Source organism: Salmo salar, chromosome 16 (assembly GCF_965601325.2).
Source record: "Salmo salar chromosome 16, fSalSal1, whole genome shotgun sequence".
Lineage (NCBI taxonomy): Eukaryota > Metazoa > Chordata > Actinopteri > Salmoniformes > Salmonidae > Salmo > Salmo salar.
This window is the reverse complement of record NC_138306.1, coordinates 95992501-96015779: the sequence shown is the minus strand read 5'-3', so window position 1 is coordinate 96015779 and position 23279 is coordinate 95992501. Positions and strand designations below refer to the sequence as shown.

Sequence of the window (23279 nt, the reverse complement as noted above, 5' to 3'; positions counted from 1 at the left end):
AATAAATAAACTTATTCTGTGTGTTGGAGGTGAAGGATCATTTAAAATAAACACGGTCTGTTTATTTCGACCTCCCTGGTCCATCCCCTCCTAGACTTCTGCAGTCCCTAAAATGTGTGCATGAAAACAGCCCTTTATGTCTATGATATATCTATGATTTGTGCTGGGGACTGTTAGTGCTCATATCGCCCTGGAGTCGGCGGTTCCATCGCCCTGGAGTCAGCGGTTCCATCGCCCTGGAGTCAGCGGTTCCATCGCCCTGGTCGGCGGTTCCATCACCCTGGTCAGCGGGTTCCATCACCCTGGTGAGCGGGTTCCATCACCCTGGTCGGCGGGTTCCATCACCCTGGTCGGCGGGTTTATCACCCTGGTCGGCGGGTTTATCACCCTGGTCGGCGGGTTCCATCACCCTGGTCGGCGGGTTTATCACCCTGGTCGGCGGGTTTATCACCCTGGTGGGCGGGTTTATCACCCTGGTGGGCGGGTTCCATCACCCTGGTCGGCGGGTTTATCACCCTGGTCGGCGGGTTTATCACCCTGGTCGGCGGGTTCCATCACCCTGGTGGGCGGGTTTATCACCCTGGTGGGCGGGTTTATCACCCTGGTCGGCGGGTTCCATCACCCTGGTCGGCGGGTTTATCACCCTGGAGTCAGCGGTTCCATCGCCCTGGAGTCAGCGGTTCCATCGCCCTGGTGAGCGGGTTCCATCACCCTGGTGAGCGGGTTTATCACCCTGGTCGGCGGGTTCCATCACCCTGGTCGGCGGGTTTATCACCCTGGTCGGCGGGTTCCATCACCCTGGTCAGCGGGTTTATCACCCTGGTCGGCGGGTTCCATCACCCTGGTCAGCGGGTTTATCACCCTGGTCAGCCACTCACTTTCTGAACTAGTTCTAGTTTTGTCAATGAAACTTTAAAATACCTTCAATATAAAAATATGTAAACTGGGAAGAATCATTCAAGAATATGAATAATTAATAATAATAATTTAATAAATATTCCCTTTAATAATTAAAGGGAATATTTACTCTGTGAGCCCTGAGAAGAAACGTGTGGACTATAGTTTAATATTCCCAGTAGGCACATTCCACATATTGTACATACATGTGATAAATAAAAAGGATTTTATTCGGTGTTGATAGAAAATGTTCTTGAAGCCCTGGGGGGGAAACCCCCTGTGAAATAATGCAGGTCAAAGCTTGAGAACATGAAACATGGTGACTATGAGGATAATACTGAGCTGTCCTTGGTATGTGTGTAACCTAGCTAGATATTCAGTGAACAGGGCTTTTGGGTAGAGAAGCCCTCTGTGAAAGGGGGGGGGGGGGTCTCGGTGCCCGGGGAGCCGTTTTACTGTTGTTCTACTAAAGCCTTTTAACGGTGTATGATCCGTTCTGTTCCGTCTTTATTTTGTTGGCCACGCCCTGCCTCTCTCTTTTTGGAAACACTAAACCGACTGAACCTGCCCCACGCCCGCCTTGCTTCCTCCTCTCATCGCATGACTTGACATGGATAGAAAAGAGCACAAGCTCTGAACTATTACCATCAGACTCCAGTCCTACCGAACCGAGACAAGTGGATAACCCAGTCAGACGGGATAGCTGACTAGACCACACAGACAGACAGATCACAGCCTTGCATTTACATCGCTACAGTCTGTTCTCTCATGCACCGTCCCGTTTAATCTGTCGCCTCTGCCGTTATTGTTATATGATTATTATTGCGGCAGTTCGCACCTTGTTATTCCGGTGTGGAGGAGGGGAGTAAATTTATATGGCCGCGACGCTAATCACGATGAGCGCTGGGACCGGGACCGGGTCCGGGACCGGGCAGGACGAGATGTTCTACACCCTGCTGAAGCCCATGCTTTCGGAAGGCTTCCCGGTCGAGGAGTCGGCTCTGTTCGGTTTCGATCCCAAGAACGTAGTGACGGAAAGGAGTGGACAGAGTGAATACACGCAGCAGGTAATGTAGTGTCAGTCTGTGTTGTTTATCTCAGAATGGGCGAGGTTGGTAGCATGTTGCAAAGCACCAGGCTGTCTGTTTCGCTGTCATAGGGAATTATATACTATAATAAAACATCTACAGGAGATTGACGCTTTAATTGTGCGGAATAATAATGTCTCCTGATTTTTTTTTTTGGTTTGTTTTGGTCGTAAGTATTTTTATCATTCGATGTGTAGGCCTATGGGTCGGGACACAGCAGGAGGATTACATGTGATGGGGAACGAGATCCATCGTAGAGACGGCAGGGTAGCCTAGTGGTTAGAGCGTTGGACTAGTTAACCGAAAGGTTGCTGGATCAAATCCCTGAGCTGACAAGGTACAAATCTGTCGTTCTGCCCCTGAACAAGGCAGTTAACCCCACTGTTCCTAGTCCGTCATTGAAAATAAGAATGTATTCTTAATAACTGACTAGTTAAATACATTTTTTTAAATAGCAAGACGCATTTAGCGCATAGTTCATTGGAGCTGGTAGGACAGGCAGCTATGCCAGACTGTGCCAGTTGCTCACAATTGGTTTCTTGGCTCTCGTTCTCATCAACAACTGACTCCGTCCGATTCCATCTACTCTCTAACGCGCGGTGCGGGATCCGGACCCAACCCGATATAGTAGGTAGAAACTTCCCAGCAATGTCGACAGACTGCCCGACCGCCTTAATCGGAAAACACTTGTGACAGATATACATGACCAGTTAACAGCTGGACGATCTAAACGACAGAAATAGAAAAGCTTTCCTTCAGCCAGCAAGCTATTGCGTAAAGAACAGGACAGAGCAGTTACTTTGTAGGGACAAGAGGGTGTTTTCCTTCCATTTCCTTCATTGGTTGGATGATCTTTTAATGAGTTATTTATGTGGCGCCTTAATAAGAGTTTATTATGGTGTGTGTGTGTGTGTGTGTTTTTTTCCCCCACTGAGCTGAGGGAATGGAGAGAGAGTCAGGTTCATTCCTTCATCATGACCACCTGTCAGTAGGCTGCTGTCCCAAATGGCACCCTATTCCCTATGTAGTGCACTACTTTTAATCACAGCCAACCTATCTATGGGTGCCGTTTTTAGGAAGCAGATAGTGCCTGTTTTAAAGCCCTCTGGTCTGGTTGGTGTGAGTACAGTTTACAGCTGAGGGAGGAATGTGGCAGCAGCTCACTGAAGGCTACTTGATAAATGTTTGACTGGTGACTCTGTCTGTCCTATCAAACATTACTACCGGACTCCTCATCCCACTGGCCACCACATAGTTTCAGCGTGACACATTCAAACACTGGTTCTGAACTCTTAAATGGACTATACAGATGTTGTATCTTAATTTGATCACTCTTTTCTTGCGGAGAATTTCCCTGCATCGAAAACCCATTTTTTAATTTTTTTATTAATTAGTTGAAAACAAGTCCTTTATTTAACCAGGTAGGCTAGTTGAGAACAAGTCCTTTATTTAACCAGGTAGGCTAGTTGAGAACAAGTTCTCATTTACAATTGCGACCTGGCCAAGATAAAGCAAAGCAGTTCGACACATACAACAACACAGAGTTACACATGGAGTAAAACAAACGTACAGTCAATAATACAGTAGAAAAAATACAAATCTATATACAGCGAGTTCAAATGAGGTAAGATAAGGGAGTTAAGGTAGTAAATAGGCCATGGTGACGAAGTAATTACAATTTACTAACAAACGATTATATTAACAGTATTGCAGTTTTCATGTAGTCTACTTTCGGGCCAGCTAATAGCCTATCGACCGATCAAGTAACATTACTTGATGTTCAGATCCTATTGCTGCAGGATTATTTCGCTGTGACAGTATAGGTCAAATTAAGATTCTACATCTGTATGTGGTTTGAAATGATTGATGAATTTGAATTAGACGTGACCAAATTTGTTGGTACCGCTCCACAAAAAACTAAACATTTTGAATTTTCTCTGAAATACTTTTGTCAGTTTCAAGTTAATTGCCATCCATCATTTGTTTGTTCCATATTTAATAGAAATCAGCTTTTGATTTTTTTTTATTCAACATAATATTATAAATAATAAAACAAAATGAAAATGACATGGAGAAAAATGATGGGACCCTTAACCTAATATTTTGTTGCACAACCTTCAGATGCAATCAAATGTTTTCTGTAGCTCTCAATGAGACGTCTGCACCTGTTAACAGGTCGTTTTAGCCCACTCTTCCTGAGCAAACTGCTCCAGCTATCTCAGGTTTGATGGGTACCTTCTGCACCTGTTAACAGGTAGTTTGGCCCACTCTTCCTGAGCAAACTGCTCCAGCTGTCTCAGGGTACCTTCTGCACCTGTTAACAGGTAGTTTTAGCCCACTCTTCCTGAGCAAACTGCTCCAGCTATCTCAGAGTACCTTCTGCACCTGTTAACAGGTCGTTTTAGCCCACTCTTCCTGAGCAAACTGCTCCAGCTATCTCAGGGTACCTTCTGCACCTGTTAACAGGTAGTTTTGGCCCACTCTTCCTGAGCAAACTGCTCCAGCTGTCTCAGGGTACCTTCTGCACCTGTTAACAGGTAGTTTTGGCCCACTCTTCCTGAGCAAACTGCTCCAGCTGTCTCAGGGTACCTTCTGCACCTGTTAACAGGTAGTTTTGGCCCACTCTTCCTGAGCAAACTGCTCCAGCTATCTCAGAGTACCTTCTGCACCTGTTAACAGGTCGTTTTAGCCCACTCTTCCTGAGCAAACTGCTCCAGCTATCTCAGAGTACCTTCTGCACCTGTTAACAGGTCGTTTTAGCCCACTCTTCCTGAGCAAACTGCTCCAGCTGTCTCAGGGTACCTTCTGCACCTGTTAACAGGTAGTTTTGGCCCACTCTTCCTGAGCAAACTGCTCCAGCTATCTCAGAGTACCTTCTGCACCTGTTAACAGGTAGTTTTGGCCCACTCTTCCTGAGCAAACTGCTCCAGCTATCTCAGAGTACCTTCTGCACCTGTTAACAGGTAGTTTTGGCCCACTCTTCCTGAGCAAACTGCTCCAGCTGTCTCAGGGTACCTTCTGCACCTGTTAACAGGTAGTTTTAGCCCACTCTTCCTGAGCAAACTGCTCCAGCTATCTCAGAGTACCTTCTGCACCTGTTAACAGGTCGTTTTAGCCCACTCTTCCTGAGCAAACTGCTCCAGCTATCTCAGAGTACCTTCTGCACCTGTTAACAGGTAGTTTTGGCCCACTCTTCCTGACCAGGTTTGATGGGTACCTTCTCCAGACTGTACGATTCAACTCTTTCCGTAGATGTTCGATAGGATTCAGATCAGGACTCATTAGAAGGACACTTCAGAATAATCCAATAAATGGTTTTGTTCTTATTTATTCTATGGGTTTTGTTTAGCTGTGTGTTTTGGGTTATTATCCTATTGGAGAAAACCTGCGACTGAGACAGAGCTTTCTCACACTGGGCAGTACGTTTCGAATCCAGAATGCCTTTCATAGTCTTGAGATTTCATTGTGCCCCTGCACAGATTCAAGGTACCCTGTGCCAGGCGCGGCACAGCAGCCCCAGAACATAACCCGAGCCTCCTCCATGTTTCACTGTGGGAGTGATGTTCTTTACTTTGAAAACTTTTTATTTCTTCATCTGTGAACATAGAGCTGATGTGACTTGCCAAAAAAAAAGGCTCCAGTTTTGATTCATCAGTACAAAGGACATTCTCCCAGAAGGATTGTGGCTTGTCGATATGCACTTTAGCAAATTCCAGTCTGCCATTAAAAAAAATATATATATCGTTTTTCTTTTCAAAAGTGGATTCCTCCTGCATCTTCTTCTATGGAACTGACTTTCACTCAACAACAAAAAAAAAACGCGCGAAACACCTTGGAGTTCAGCTTGTATCTCTTTTTCAGTTATCCTTTGTTCTTCTTCTACAATTCACACTATCTTTCTGTTCAATCTGAGGTCGTTTTTTTTTATTTGTAATATCCCCCCCCCCCTTATTTATAATATTTTCTAAGGGGAACCAACAACATGTGACCAAGCCATTCTAGAATATCTTTTATAGAAGAAGCAATAATTAATCTCTTTTCACAGCTTCTTTGCTTTATTCTGACACACCAAAGACATGCAAGTATTCATGATTTAAAATAGCTTTTAATTTCACCACTTTTTTTCAGGAGGAATTAAGCGTTATTTCAATGAGCTGTAAGGGTACCAACACATTTGAACACTTCAGTCATTTTACAGACGTTAATGTAGATACCTGAATCTATATTCTTCCTATCCATAATGCAGCATGTTGATGATATTGATTTGTATCACTTGATGATCAAAGATGTAAGCAAAAATCTATTCAAATATTGTTTCACTATCAAGTTAATTAAAACCGAAATCAATTAAAAGATTGTTTCACTATTAAGTTAATTAAAACCGAAATCAATTAAAAGATTGTTTCACTATTAAGTTAATTAAAACCGAAATCAATTAAAAGATTGTTTCACTATTAAGTTAATTAAAACCGAAATCAATTAAAAGATTGTTTCACTATTAAGTTAATTAAAACAGAAATCAATTAAAAGATTGTTTCACTATTAAGTTAATTAAAACCAAAGTGAAATTGCAAAACATCTAGATTATTTTTCCATTTACATTAGAAAAATAGAGCTTTGTTTCAGAATGAATAATGAGCCAACCTTTTCAAGTAAGTCTGTCTGTTTTGTCTCGCTCTCTCCTCAGACAGGGAAGAGTGAGCTGGATAAGTACCTCTCCCCTCAGACGCACCTCCTGACGCCCCATCTCGACCCTCCAGAGCAGAACATGTCTCGGCGGGACAGTGCCTCTGTGATGGATCATTTCTTTGGTGACGACCAGGGTGGATCTCCTTACAGCATCAACATGAACGTCTTCCTACCCGACCTGGCCTACCTGAGGATGGGCTTGTGTCGGCCGGCACGCCCGGGGCCTGGGGGTAACGTTGGAGGCATGGGCCAGCAGGTCAAAACAGAACCACCTTCTTCCTCCTCTCCCTTCGCCCATCCTCATCCTCACTGCCCCAGCAGCAGCGTCCACGGTAACAGCACCAGCCTTTCCATGGTAACGTCGTCTTCTTCTTCGTTGCCAGAGTTCACTAGCGTGTTCAGCCCGTCGGGTGACGGTGACCCGGCCTCTGACGCCGTGGCAACGGGCGGTTCTGTTTACGTGAAGGAGGAGCTGGGGTCGTTCGATCTGCCACACGACGACTCTCTGTTCCAGCTGCTCTCTGCAGAGCTGGACCCCGCCCCTCTCGCGCCCATGCATCACCACGGCAACAATGCTCATCACCGGACGGTGCAGAATCACGGGGTTTCCGGTCACTCGCCCTTCATGCACACCTTCCACGACCTGCACTTAGCCGCCCAGGCCCAGCAGCAACACCAACAACTACAGACTGCCAAGTCAAGCTACTGTGGTGGGCTGCACAGCGTGGGGGGGGCCTACCCTCACCCTCACTTCCTCCAGCAGCCCCAGCATCATCAGGCCAAGGCCTCCTACCTGCCCCCATCTCCTCCCAGCTCAGAGCCCAGCTCCCCAGATCGTCAGAAGGACCTCCTTCAGAACCTCTCCCCTCCTCCTTCCTATGCCGCCACCATCGCCTCCAAGCTGGGAGTCAGCGTGTCCCCTTGTCTTTCCCCCACCGGTGTGGCTCGGCCCCCAGCCTCGAGTCTAACTCAAGCCCCAGGCTCCGGCCCAGCTCCAAGCCTGAACCAGTCCGTCCAAGTCCGTTACAACCGCAGGACCAACCCAGACCTGGAGAAGAGAAGGATACATCACTGTGACTTCCCAGGTCAGGACTCTCACTCTCACTCTCTCACTCTCTCACACTCTCACTCACAGGTTATACTGTTTCTCTACTATCCATCCCTCCCTCCCTCAGCTGCAGAGCTTTACTTTAGGTTTACTTTCTAATGTGTGTTGGTAGTCTATTTCAGTGTAGTCATGAAGACTTGTTCCTAGCTCACATGCAATACGTCGTTTACCATCAATTAGCTCCGTGTCTGTAGGTCTGTAGTGTCCTGTGTTATGGGTGGTGGTCTGATTAGCTCAGTGTCCTGTGTTATGGGTGGTGGTCTGATTAGCTCCGTGTCTGTAGGTCTGTAGTGTCCTGTGTTATGGGTGGTGGTCTGATTAGCTCAGTGTCCTGTGTTATGGGTGGTGGTCTGATTAGCTCCGTGTCTGTAGGTCTGTAGTGTCCTGTGTTATGGGTGGTGGTCTGATTAGCTCGGTGTCTGTAGGTCTATAGTGTCCTGTGTTATGGGTGGTGGTCTGATTAGCTCAGTGTCTGTAGGTCTATAGTGTCCTGTGTTATGGGTGGTGGTCTGATTAGCTCAGTGTCTGTAGTTCTATAGTGTCCTGTGTTATGGGTGGTGGTCTGATTAGCTCAGTGTCCTGTGTTATGGGTGGTGGTCTGATTAGCTCAGTGTCTGTAGGTCTATAGTGTCCTGTGTTATGGGTGGTGGTCTGATTAGCTCAGTGTCTGTAGGTCTGTAGTGTCCTGTGTTATGGGTGGTGGTCTGATTAGCTCAGTGTCCTGTGTTATGGGTGGTGGTCTGATTAGCTCAGTGTCCTGTGTTATGGGTGGTGGTCTGATTAGCTCCGTGTCTGTAGGTCTGTAGTGTCCTGTGTTATGGGTGGTGGTCTGATTAGCTCAGTGTCCTGTGTTATGGGTGGTGGTCTGATTAGCTCAGTGTCCTGTGTTATGGGTGGTGGTCTGATTAGCTCAGTGTCCTGTGTTATGGGTGGTAGTCTGATTAGCTCAGTGTCCTGTGTTATGGGTGGTGGTCTGATTAGCTCCGTGTCTGTAGGTCTATAGTGTCCTGTGTTATGGGTGGTGGTCTGATTAGCTCAGTGTCCTGTGTTATGGGTGGTGGTCTGATTAGCTCCGTGTCTGTAGGTCTGTAGTGTCCTGTGTTATGGGTGGTGGTCTGATTAGCTCAGTGTCCTGTGTTATGGGTGGTGGTCTGATTAGCTCAGTGTCCTGTGTTATGGGTGGTGGTCTGAATAGCTCCGTGTCTGTAGGTCTATAGTGTCCTGTGTTATGAGTGGTGGTCTGATTAGCTCAGTGTCCTGTGTTATGGGTGGTGGTCTGATTAGCTCAGTGTCTGTAGGTCTATAGTGTCCTGTGTTATGGGTGGTGGTCTGATTAGCTCAGTGTCTGTAGGTCTGTAGTGTCCTGTGTTATGGGTGGTGGTCTGATTAGCTCACTGTCTGTAGGTCTATAGTGTCCTGTGTTATGGGTGGTGGTCTGATTAGCTCAGTGTCTGTAGGTCTGTAGTGTCCTGTGTTATGGGTGGTGGTCTGATTAGCTTCGTGTCTGTAGGTCTATAGTGTCCTGTGTTATGGGTGGTGGTCTGATTAGCTCAGTGTCTGTAGTTCTATAGTGTCCTGTGTTATGGGTGGTGGTCTGATTAGCTCAGTGTCTGTAGGTCTATAGTGTCCTGTGTTATGGGTGGTGGTCTGATTAGCTCAGTGTCCTGTGTTATGGGTGGTGGTCTGATTAGCTCCGTGTCTGTAGGTCTATAGTGTCCTGTGTTATGGGTGGTGGTCTGATTAGCTCAGTGTCCTGTGTTATGGGTGGTGGTCTGATTAGCTCCGTGTCTGTAGTGTCCTGTGTTATGGGTGGTGGTCTGATTAGCTCAGTGTCCTGTGTTATGGGTGGTGGTCTGATTAGCTCCGTGTCTGTAGGTCTATAGTGTCCTGTGTTATGGGGGGTGGTCTGATTAGCTCCGTGTCTGTAGGTCTATAGTGTCCTGTGTTATGGGTGGTGGTCTGATTAGCTCAGTGTCCTGTGTTATGGGTGGTGGTCTGATTAGCTCCGTGTCTGTAGGTCTATAGTGTCCTGTGTTATGGGGGGTGGTCTGATTAGCTCCGTGTCTGTAGGTCTATAGTGTCCTGTGTTATGGGTGGTGGTCTGATTAGCTCAGTGTCTGTAGGTCTATAGTGTCCTGTGTTATGGGTGGTGGTCTGATTAGCTCAGTGTCCTGTGTTATGGGTGGTGGATCTGACTCAGTGAATTTTAGTAAACATTACTATTCTCTCTGTGTGTGTTGCCTCTGAATGATGTGACGTTGAATAATTCAGTAATCGACAGCAGGCTTTTAGTCAGCTCTAAGGTGTGTCCCAAATGGCACCCTATTCCCTACATCGTGCCCTCGTTGGGACCAGAACCCTGGTCAAAAGTAGTGCACTATCTAGGGAATAGGGTGTTCGTTTTGGATGCGAACAAGCCTCTAGAGATCTGTCAAGAGAAACACAGAAAATGGACTAGCAAGACGGATTGTTATTGGTTGCATCAAACTGACAGTGAATCACAGCTAGAAAAACACACCAGTCAGTCACTGAAACACACACACACACACACACACACACACACACACACACACACACACACACACACACACACACACACACACAGAGAGACACACAGAGAGACACACAGAGAGACACACAGACACACACAGAGAGACACACAGAGAGACACACACACACACACACACACAGACACACACACAGACACACACACACACACACAGAGAGACACACACACACAGAGACACACAGAGAGAGACACACACACAGAGACACACACACCGAGAGACACACACACACACACACACACAGAGAGACACACAGAGAGACACACAGAGAGACATACAGAGAGACCCACACACACACACACACACACACACACACACACACACACACACACACACACACACAGAGACACACACACACACACACAGAGACACACACACACACACACACCGAGAGAGACACAGAGACACACACACAGAGACACACACACACAGACACACACACACACACACGGACTCCTCTACGGTTAATATAATACTAATGTACTCCAGCTTGTCAGCAGCTCTCGTGCCCTCTCACTAATGTTAGATGATGTCAGATAGCCTCTGGCTCTGGGATTGGAAGCTTACAAAAGTCCTCGGCATGTCTCGACTGGCGTTTTGGTGAATGGTATCAGGACTCAGGGAGACGGTGTTACGGAGCCTTAACCCTAATAACAGAGCCTTAACCCTAATAACAGAGCCTTAACCCTAATAACGGAGCCTTAACCCTAATAACGGAGCCTTAACCCTAATAACAGAGCCTTAACCCTAATAACGGAGCCTTAACCCTAATAACAGAGCCTTAACCCTAATAACGGAGCCTTAACCCTAATAACGGAGCCTTAACCCTAATAACGGAGCCTTAACCCTAATAACGGAGCCTTAACCCTAATAACGGAGCCTTAACCCTAATAACGGAGCCTTAACCCTAATAACGGAGCCTTAACCCTAATAACGGAGCCTTAACCCTAATAACGGAGCCTTAACCCTAATAACGGAGCCTTAACCCTAATAACGGAGCCTTAACCCTAATAACGGAGCCTTAACCCTAATAACGGAGCCTTAACCCTAATAACGGAGCCTTAACCCTAATAACAGAGCCTTAACCCTAATAACAGAGCCTTAACCCTAATAACAGAGCCTTAACCCTAATAACGGAGCCTTAACCCTAATAACGGAGCCTTAACCCTAATAACAGAGCCTTAACCCTAATAGCCTTAACCCTAATAACAGAGCCTTCGGAAAGTATTCAGACCCTTTACTTTTTCAACGTTTTGTTACATTACAGCCTTATTCTAAATGTATTAAATATCACCCTCATCAATCTACACACAATACCCCATAATGACATCACAACACCCCATAATGACATCACCATACCCCATAATGACATCACAACACCCCATAATGACATCACCATACCCCATACTGACATCACCATACCCCATACTGACATCACAATACCCCATACTGACATCACAATACCCCATAATGACATCACAACACCCCATAATGACATCACCATACCCCATACTGACATCACCATACCCCATAATGACATCACAATACCCCATACTGACATCACAATACCCCATACTGACATCACCATACCCCATACTGACATCACAATACCCCATAATGACATCACCATACCCGATACTGACATCACAATACCCCATGATGACATCACAATACCCCATACTGACATCACAATACCCCATAATGACATCACCATACCCCATGATGACATCACAATACCCCATGATGACATCACAATACCCCATACTGACATCACAATACCCCATACTGACATCACAATACCCCATAATGACATCACAATACCCCATAATGACATCACCATACCCCATACTGACATCACCATACCCCATACTGACATCACAATACCCCATAATGACATCACAATACCCCATACTGACATCACCATACCCCATACTGACATCACCATACCCCATACTGACATCACCATACCCCATACTGACATCACCATACCCCATACTGACATCACCATACCCCATAATGACATCACAATACCCCATACTGACATCACAATACCCCATACTGACATCACCATACCCCATACTAGCATCACAATACCCCATAATGGCATCACAATACCCCATAATGGCATCACAATACCCCAGGATGACATCACAATACCCCAGGATGACATCACAATACCCCAGGATGCCATCACAATACCCCAGGATGCCATCACAATACCCCAGGATGCCATCACAATACCCCATAATGACATCACAATACCCCATAATGACAAAGCCAAAACAGGTTTAGACATTTTTGCTAATTTATTACAAATAAAAAACATTTCCTCATCAAACTACTCTTTACCCTATAATGACAAAGAGAACACAGGTTCTTAGAAATGTCTGCTCATTTAAAAACCGTTACCTTATTTACATAAGTATTCAGACCCTTTGCTATGAGACTCTAAATTGAGCTCAGGTGCATCATGTTTTCATTGATCATCCTTGAGATGTTTCTACAACTTGATTGGAGTACACCTGTGGTAAATTCAATTGATTGGACATGATTTGGAAAGGCACACACCTGTCTATATAAGGTCCCACAGTTGACAGTGCATGTCAGAGCAAAAACCAAGCCATGAAGTTGAAGGAATTATCCATAGTGCTTCAGGACAGGGTTGTGTCGAGGCACAGATCTGGGGAAGGGTACCAAAACATTTCTGCAGCATTGAAGGTCCCCAAGAACACAGTGGCGTCCATCATTCTGAAATGGAAGAAGTTTGGAACCACCAAGACTCTTCCTAGAGCTGGCCGCCCGGCCAAACTGAGCAATCGGGGGAGAAGGGCCTTGGTCAGGGAGGTGACCAAGAACCTGATGGTCACTCTGACAGAGCTCCAGAGTTCCTCTGTGGAGATGGAGGAACCTTCCAGAAGGACAACCATCTCTGCAGCACTCTGCCAATCTAGCCTTTTATGCTAGAGTGGCCAGACGGAAGCCACTCCTCAGTAAAAGACACATGACAGCCCGCTTGGAGTTTGTCAAAAGGCACATAAAGAATCTCAGACCATGAGAAACAAGATTCTCTGATCAGATGAAACCAAGATTGAACTCTTTGGCCTAAATGTCAAGCGTCACGTCTGGAGGAAACCTGGCACCATCCCTACGGTGAATCATGGTGGTGGAAGCATCAGGCTGGGGGGGATGTTTTTCAGCGGCAGGGACTGGGAGCCCTCAGACTGGGGCTAAGCTTCACTTTCCAAAAGGACAACGACCCTAAGCAGACAGCCAAGACAACGCAGGAGTGGCTTCGGGACAAGTCTCTGAATGTCCTTGAGTGGCCCAGCCAGAGCCCAGACTTGAACCCGATCGAACATCTCTGGAGAGACCTGAAAATAGCTGTGCAGCGACGCTCCCCATCCAACCTGACAGAGCTTGAGAGGATCTGCAGAGAAGAATGGGAGAAACTCCCCAAATACATGTGTGCCAAGCTTGTAGCATCATACCCAAGAAGACTTGACGCTGTAATCGCTGCCAAAGGCGCTTCAACAAAGTACTGAGTAAAGGGTCTGAATACATATGTAAATGTGCTATTTTTTTATTTGTATAAATTAGCAAAAATTTCAAAAACCTGTTTTTGCTTTGTCATTATGGGGTAATGTGTGTACATTGAGGATTTAAAAAAAAATATATATTTTTGAATGAGGCTGTAACGTAACAACGTGGAAAAATTCAAGGTGTCTGAATACTTTCAGAATGCACAGTATTGTAGAACTTCAGATACCACAGATATATAGTATTGTAGAACTTCAGATACCACAGATATATAGTATTGTAGAACTTCAGATACCACAGATATATAGTATTGTAGAACAGCAGATACCACAGATATATAGTATAGTAGAACAGCAGAATCCATAGATATATAGTATTGTAGAACAGCAGATACCACAGATATATAGTATTGTAGAACAGCAGATACCACAGATATATAGTATAGTAGAACAGCAGAATCCACAGATATATAGTATAGTAGAACAGCAGAATCCATAGATATATAGTATAGTAGAACAGCAGATACCACAGATATATAGTATAGTAGAACAGCAGAATCCACAGATATATAGTATTTTATAACATAATTCCATTGAGAGAGAGTATTGTATAACATATACTGTAGATAGTATTGTATAACACATACTGTAGAGAGTATTGTAGAACAGAGAGAGAGAGTATTGTAGAACATATACTGTAGATAGTATTGTATAACACATACTGTAGAGAGTATTGTAGAACAGATAGTATTGTAGAACAGCGGAATCCATAGACGGATAGTATTGTGGATCAGAGGGCTCGCAGTTGTGGAACAGAACATTTGATGTATGTTGTACATATTCCTGAACTTGTGCCTATTTTATAATCCTGACAATATAGTTTTCTTCTTCTTCTGTGTATCGTTTCCCAGGATGTAAGAAAGTGTACACCAAGTCTTCCCATCTAAAAGCCCACCTGAGGACCCACACTGGTAAGATCTTCTCTCTCTTTTAATTAACCGTGTTTTACATTTTATTTTTTATATAAAACGACCTCGTTTAAAGGCGGGTGGCGTTGGCCTCTTTTCTTTCTTTACTTTTGGTCGTGTTCCTCGTGGTGTTGCTAGGCAGGAGCGTAGTCTTGGCATGCGTTATGCATTCATTCCTTGCATGCTGCTTGGGGAAGTTATCCCAGCTCCGCCCGCCCCAATAGACGGATAAGTTGACAACACTTCAACAACAAAAAAAAGCCCCGCTCTCTGTCAGCAGGAGTTGTAGAATATTCAGCAGCTCTGGAATGTTTCAGGAATTCTAGAACGTTTTCATCTGTGAGGGTTGAGGGGGGGGGCTTTCTGTGAGGGTTGAGGGGGGGGGCTTTCTGTGAGGGTTGAGGGGGGGGGCTTTCTGTGAGGGTTGAGGGGGGGGCTTTCTGTGAGGGTTGAGGGGGGGGCTTTCTGTGAGGGTAGAGAGGGGGGCTTTCTGTGAGGGTAGAGAGGGGGGCTTTCTGTGAGGGTAGAGAGGGGGGCTTTCTGTGAGGGTTGAGGGGGGGGGCTTTCTGTGAGGGTAGAGAGGGGGGCTTTCTGTGAGGGTAGAGAGGGGGGCTTTCTGTGAGGGTAGAGAGGGGGGCTTTCTGTGAGGGTAGAGAGGGGGGCTTTCTGTGAGGGTAGAGAGGGGGGCTTTCTGTGAGGGTAGAGAGGGGGGCTTTCTGTGAGGGTAGAGAGGGGGGCTTTCTGTGAGGGTAGAGGGGGGGGCTTTCTGTGAGGGTAGGGGGGGGGCTTTCTGTGAGGGTAGAGGGGGGGGCTTTCTGTGAGGGTAGAGGGGGGGGCTTTCTGTAAGGGTTTGAGGGGGGGGCTTTCTGTGAGGGTAGAGGGGGGGGGCTTTCTGTGAGGGTTGAGGGGTGTTCTACATACAGTATAACGTGTGTTGCGTCCCTGTCAACCTGTTATTTTCCTGTTCTCCTCCTGACTGTGTGTGTGTGTGTGTGTGTGTGTTGTGTGTGTGTGTGTGTGTGTGTGTGTGAGAAACGGGTCATGTTAATAACCAGAATGTAGCAGCAGAGACGCAGGCTGTCCCGTCGTGGAATGGGTACAGTAGGTCCTGACTGTGTGTGGTTAACTCTGGGATAAGGGATATTCTGGGGTGGGGGGGGGGGAATGTGCTGCGTATAGACCAGTCATACCAGATAGAGAAACAGTGCAGTTGAATATTCCAGATCGGGTTCTGGACTAATGGACTAGACTGGACTAATATATCTATATCTCTTCTCTCTATCTTCCATACCGACTTCTCCTCAACCAATCACGTGTCTTTAGAAAGCAGATGTCACAAAGTGCTTGTACAGAAACTCAGTTTAAATCTCCAAATGGAAAGCGATGCAGGTGTAGAAGCACGGTGGCTCAGGAAAAACTCCCTAGGAAAAACTCCCCAAGAAAGGCAGGAACCTAGGAAGAAACCTAGAGAGGAACCAGGCTATGAGGGGTGGCCGGTCCTCTTCTGGCTGTGCTGGGTAGAGAGGAACCAGGCTATGAGGGGTGGCCAGTCCTCTTCTGGCTGTGCCGGGTAGAGAGGAACCAGGCTATGAGGGGTGGCCATTCCTCTTCTGGCTGTGCCGGGTAGAGAGGAACCAGGCTATGAGGGGTGGCCAGTCCTCTTCTGGCTGTGCCGGGTGGAGATTAGAAACCTAGAGAGGAACCAGGCTATGAGGGGTGGCCAGTCCTCTTCTGGCTGTGCCGGGTGGAGATTAGAAACCTAGAGAGGAACCAGGCTATGAGGGGTGGCCAGTCCTCTTCTGGCTGTGCCGGGTGGAGATTAGAAACCTAGAGAGGAACCAGGCTATGAGGGGTGGCCAATCGTCTTCTGGCTGTGCTGGGTGGAGATTAGAAACCTAGAGAGGAACCAGGCTATGAGGGGTGGACCAGTCCTCTTCTGGCTGTGCTGGGTGGAGATTAGAAACCTAGAGAGGAACCAGGCTATGAGGGGTGGACCAGTCCTCTTCTGGCTGTGCTGGGTGGAGATTAGAAACCTAGAGAGGAACCAGGCTATGAGGGGTGGACCAGTCCTCTTCTGGCTGTGCTGGGTGGAGATTAGAAACCTAGAGAGGAACCAGGCTATGAGGGGTTGGCCAGTCCTCTTCTGGCTGTGCTGGGTGGAGATTAGAAACCTAGAGAGGAACCAGGCTCTGAGGGGTGGCCAGTCCTCTTCTGGCTGTGCCGGGTAGAGAGGCACCAGGCTATGAGGGATGGGCCAGTCCTCTTCTGGCTGTGCTGGGTAGAGAGGAACCAGGCTATGAGGGGTGGCCCGTCCTCTTCTGGTTGTGCCGGGTGGAGATTATAACAGAACATGGCCTAGATGTTCAAATGTTCATAAATGACCAGCAGGGTCAGATAATAATAATCACAGTGGTTGTCGAGGGTGCAACAGGTCAGCACCTCAGGAGTAAATGTCAGTTGGCTTTTCATAGCCGACCATTCAGAGGTCGAGACAGCAGGTGTGGTAGAGAGGCAGAGAGAGAGCGGGAGAGTCGAAAACAGCAGGTCTGGGACAGGTAGCACGTCCGGTGAACAGGTCAGGGTTCCATAGCCGCAGGCAGAACAGTTGAAACTGGAGCCGCAGCACGACCAGGTGGACTGGGGGACAGCAAGGAGTCATCAGGCCAGATAATCCGGGGGCATGGTCTCTCTGTCTCTCTCTCTGTCTCTCTCTCTCTGTCTCTCTCTCTCTCTCTGTCTCTCTCTCTCTCTCTCTCTCTCTCTCACACAGAGAGTGTAATATGAGATAAGCCATGTAAACAAGGAGCTGTAGTTTAGGTGTGGTCCTCCCAGGCAGTCAGAAACATATTCCCCTGGTAATATCTGTATATTCCTGGTCTAGTTCTCTGATCTGGGAAACACATCCTCCTATCATCCAGTAGATTGTAATGGTTATTAAACGGCTCTCTGTAGGAGACGACGTATCTGTGTGCTTCCTGTTGGGAACGGCTAGAGGTTTTATGACACGGACTGTTTGACAAGGGTGCACACACACACACACACACACACACACTCTGCTCCAACAACCTGGATAACGGATGCTGTTGGAGAGATGAAACGAGGGCTTCCAACACAGGTGAATGAGAGGCATTAGGAAGTGTGTGTGTGTGTGTGTGTGTGTGTGTGTGTGTGTGTGTGTGTGTGTGTGTGTGTCTGAAGGGCCTTGACTATGGGCAGGTTAATCATTTCAGGTGAACTCAATGCACCTGTCTCTGAGGAGGGGGAGGAGTGGAGCAATCCACCTGTCTCTGAGGAGTGGAGCAATCCACCTGTCTCTGAGGAGTGGAGCAATCCACCTGTCTCTGAGGAGTGGAGCAATCCACCTGTCTCTGAGGAGTGGAGCAATCCACCTGTCTTTGAGGAGTGGAGCAATCCACCTGTCTCTGAGGAGTGGAGCAATCCACCTGTCTCTGAGGAGTGGAGCAATCCACCTGTCTCTGAGGAGTGGAGCAATCCACCTGTCTCTGAGGAGTGGAGCAATCCACCTGTCTCTGAGGAGTGGAGCAATCCACCTGTCTCTGAGGAGTGGAGCAATCCACCTGTCTCTGAGGAGTGGAGCAATCCACCTGTCTCTGAGGAGTGGAGCAATCCACCTGTCTCTGAGGAGTGGAGCAATCCACCTGTCTCTGAGGAGTGGAGCAATCCACCTGTCTCTGAGGAGTGGAGCAATCCACCTGTCTCTGAGGAGTGGAGCAATCCACCTGTCTCTGAGGAGTGGAGCAATCCACCTGTCTCTGAGGAGTGGAGCAATCCACCTGTCTCTGAGGAGTGGAGCAATCCACCTGTCTCTGAGGAGTGGAGCAATCCACCTGTCTCTGAGGAGTGGAACAATCCACCTGTCTCTGAGGAGTGGAGCAATCCACCTGTCTCAGGAGTGGAGCAATCCACCTGTCTCAGGAGTGGAGCAATCCACCTGTCTCTGAGGAGTGGAGCAATCCACCTGTCTCTGAGGAGTGGAGCAATCCACCTGTCTCTGAGGAGTGGAGCAATCCACCTGTCTCTGAGGAGTGGAGCAATCCACCTGTCTCTGAGGAGTGGAGCAATCCACCTGTCTCTGAGGAGTGGAGCAATCCACCTGTCTCTGAGGAGTGGAGCAATCCACCTGTCTCTGAGGAGTGGAGCAATCCACCTGTCTCTGAGGAGTGGAGCAATCCACCTGTCTCTGAGGAGTGGAACAATCCACCTGTCTCTGAGGAGGGGGAGGAGTGGAACAATCCACCTGTTTCTGATGGGGGTAGGAGTGGAGCCTTGAGGGGGGGGTTGTCTCTAACACACATAACTCTACCAGTCCAGACATGTCTGCCACTGCGTACCTCCCTCGCTCCCTGCCCTCTCGTTGGGGGGGTCGGTCTTCACCCCTACACACTCCCACAACCCCTCCACCTACCCGGAGTTGGTCTCTCCCATAGAGATGGCTCTTTTCACTTCAACTGGTTTTGCACAGAGCAATATATATATATATATATATATATATATATATATATATATATATATATATATATATATACTGCATTCCGAAAGTATTCAGACCCCTTGACTTTTTCCACATTTTGTTACGTTACAGCCTTATTCTAAAATGGATTAAAAAAATTTTTACCCCCTCATCAAAACTACCCATAATACTCCGTAATGACTACCCACAATACCCCATAATGACAAAGCAAAAACAGGTTTTAGACATTTTTGCAGATGTATTGAGAAGAAATATATATAATTCACATTTCAGACCTTTTACTCAGTACTTTGTAGAAGCACCTTTTTGGCAGCGATTACAGCCTCGAGTCTTCTCGGGTCTGACGCTACAAGCTCGGCACGCCGTCTCCTCTGAACAGTTGATGTTGAGATGTGTCTGTTACTTGAACTCTGTGAAGCGTTTATTTGGGCTGCAATTTCAGATTTCATAGCGAATTTATGGTTTTTGCGACTACACTTGAAGAAACTTTGAATAAGGGTTTCAAATTTTGGGGAAATGACACTAATTGTTTTATATTTTTGTACTTTTTGTCAGGAAATGCAGCTCCGTCTCAGGTTCTGCTGTTGTGCAGTGGTTGCACAGCCATTCCTCTACAGGGAGCCAGGTTTTCCTGTGTCTACCCTTCTCAATGGCAAGGCTGTGCTCACTGAGCCTGTACTTTATCAAGGTTTTTCTAAGGTTTTGATCAGTAAGCGTGGTCAAATAGTTTGCCACGGTGTACTGTCGATTTTTAGGGCAAGATAGCATTGCATTTTGTGTTTCCCAATAGATCATGTAGTTTTGATTTGACTGTGTTGTAATTTGGTTTATTCTGATTGATTGGATGTTCTGGTCCTGAGGCTTCAGTGTGTTAGTAGAACAGGTTTGTGAACTCAGCCCCAGGACCAGCTGGATGAGGGTCCTGAGGCTTCAGTGTGTTAGTAGAACAGGTTTGTGAACTCAGCCCCAGGACCAGCTGGATGAGGGTCCTGAGGCTTCAGTGTTTTAGTAGAACAGGTTAGTGAACTCAGCCCCAGGACCAGCTGGATGAGGGTCCTGAGGCTTCAGTGTGTTAGTAGAACAGGTTAGTGAACTCAGCCCCAGGACCAGCTGGATGAGGGTCCTGAGGCTTCAGTGTTTTAGTAGAACAGGTTTGTGAACTCAGCCCCAGGACCAGCTGGATTAGGGGACTCTTTTCTTTGCTCAGCTCTTGGCATATATATATATATATATATATTTCACACATAGTTGAGGTCAGAAGTTTACATACACCTTAACCAAATACATTTAAACTCAATTCCTGACATTTTAATCCTAGTAAAAAATTCCCTGTCTTATGTCAGTTAGGATCACCACTTTATTTTAAGAATGTGAAATGTCAGAATAATAGTAGAGACAATGATTTATTTCAGCTTTTATTTCTTTCATCACATTCCCAGTGGGTCAGAAGTTTACATACACTCAATTAGTATTTGGTAGCATTGCCTTTAAATTGTTTAACTTGGGTCAAACGATTCGGGTAGCCTTCCACAAGCTTCCCACAATAAGTTGGGTGAATTTTGGCCCATTCCTCCTGACAGAGCTGGTGTAACTGAGTCAGGTTTGTAGGCCTCCTTGCTCGCACACGCTTTTTCAGTTCTGCCCACAAATGTTCTATGGGATTGAGGTCAGGGCTTTGTGATGGCCACTCCAATACCTTGACTTTGTTGTCCTTAACACATTTAGCCACAATTTTGGAAGTATGCCTGGGGTCATTGTCCATTTGGAAGACCCATTTGAGACCAAGCTTTAACTTCCTGACTGATGTCTTGAGGTGCTGACCTGTTGCACCCTCGACAACCACTGTGATTATTATTATTTGACCCTGCTGGTCATTTATGAACATTTGAACATCTTGGCCATGTTCTGTTATAATCTCCACCCGGCACAGCCAGAAGAGGACCGGCCACCCCTCATAGCCTGGTTCCTCTCTACCCGGCACAGCCAGAAGAGGACTGGCCCACCCCTCATAGCCTGGTTCCTCTCTAGGTTTCTAATCTCCACCCGGCACAGCCAGAAGAGGACTGGACACCCCTCATAGCCTGGTTCCTCTCTACCCGGCACAGCCAGAAGAGGACTGGCCACCCCTCATAGCCTGGTTCCTCTCTAGGTTTCTAATCTCCACCCAGCACAGCCAGAAGAGGACCGGCCACCCGTCATAGCCTGGTTCCTCTCTAGGTTTCTTCCTAGGTTCTCGGCCTTTCTAGGGAGTTTTTCCTAGCCACCGTGCTTCTACACCTGCATTGCTTGCTGTTTGGGGTTTTAGGCTGGGTTTCTGTACAGCACTTTGAGATATCAGCTGATGTAAGAAGGGCTTTATAAATACATTTGATTTGATGTTGCTTCAATATATCCACATAATTTTCCATCCTCATGATGCCATCTATTTTGTGAAGTGCACCAGTCCCTCCTGCAGCAAAGCACCCCCACAACATGATGCTGCCACCCCCGTGCTTCATGGTTGGGATGGTGTTCTTCGGCTTGCAAGCCTCCCCCTTTTTCCTCCAAACATAACGATGGTCATTATGGCCAAACAGTTCTATTTTTATTTCATCAGATCAGAGGACATTTCTCCAAAAGTATGATCTTTGTCCCCATGTGCAGATGCAAACCGTAGTCTGGCTTTTTTATGGCGGTTTTGGAGCAGTGGCTTCTTCCTTGCTGAGCGGCCTTTCAGGTTATGTCGATATAGGACTCATTTTACTGTGGATACAGATACTTTTGTACCTTTTTCCTCCAGCATCTTCACAAGGTCCTTTGCTGTTGTCCTGGGATTGATTTGCACTTTTCACACCAAAGTATGTTCATCTCTAGGAGACAGAACGCGTCTCCTTCCTGGGCGGTATGACGGCTGCGTGGTCCCATGGTGTTTATACTTGCGTACTTGTGTTTGTACAGATGAACGTGGTACCTTCAGGCGTTTGGAAATTGCTCCCAAGGATGAACCAGACTTGTGGAGGTCTACAATTGTTTTTCTGAGGTCTTGGCTGATTTCTTTTGATTTTCCCATGATGTCAAGCAAAGAGGCACTGAGTTTGAAAGTAGGCCTTGAAATATATCCACAGGTACACCTCCAATTGACTCAAATGATGTCAATTAGCCTATCAGAAGCTTCTAAAGCCATGACATTTTCTGGAATTTTCCAAGCTGTTTAAAGGCACAGTCAACTTAGTGTAGGTAAACTGTTATAACACCCTCCACTCTTCAGGGAAGTCATTAATATGGAGTTGGTCCCCCCTTTGCTGCTATAACAGCCTCCACTCTTCAGGGAAGTCATTAATATGGAGTTGGTCCCCCCCTTTGCTGCTATAACATCCTCCACTCTTCAGGGAAGTCATTAATATGGAGTTGGTCCCCCCCTTTGCTGCTATAACATCCTCCACTCTTCTGGGAAGTCATTAATATGGAGTTGGTCCCCCCTTTGCTGCTATAACAGCCTCCACTCTTCAGGGAAGTCATTAATATGGAGTTGGTCCCCCCCTTTGCTGCTATAACATCCTCCACTCTTCTGGGAAGTCATTAATATGGAGTTGGTCCCCCCTTTGCTGCTATAACAGCCTCCACTCTTCTGGGAAGTCATTAATATGGAGTTGGTCCCCCCCCTTTGCTGCTATAACAGCCTCCACTCTTCTGGGAAGTCATTAATATGGAGTTGGTCCCCCCTTTGCTGCTATAACAGCCTCCACTCTTCAGGGAAGGCATTAATATGGAGTTGGTCCCCCCTTTGCTGCTGTAACAGCCTCCACTCTTCAGGGAAGTCATTAATATGGAGTTGGTCCCCCCTTTGCTGCTATAACAGCCTCCACTCTTCAGGGAAGTCATTAATATGGAGTTGGTCCCCCCCCCTTTGCTGCTATAACAGCCTCCCTGTTCGACCAGTAGGCGTCAGTATACC

The 23279-nt window shown here is 46.9% G+C and overlaps 1 protein-coding gene across 1 annotated transcript in view; it reads left to right on the top strand.

The window, feature by feature from the left end:
- The first annotated feature begins 1417 nt into the window (after positions 1-1417).
- The window catches only part of LOC123727923 (Krueppel-like factor 5), a 25413-nt gene continuing 3551 nt past the window's right edge, over positions 1418-23279 (top strand). Inside the window, exons 1-3 of the mRNA XM_082963203.1 lie at positions 1418-1964; positions 6673-7759; positions 14797-14856. Of these exons, the coding sequence (XP_082819329.1) occupies positions 1773-1964; positions 6673-7759; positions 14797-14856 (1339 nt within the window). The 5' untranslated portion in view covers positions 1418-1772. The remainder of the gene's footprint in view (positions 1965-6672; positions 7760-14796; positions 14857-23279) is intronic.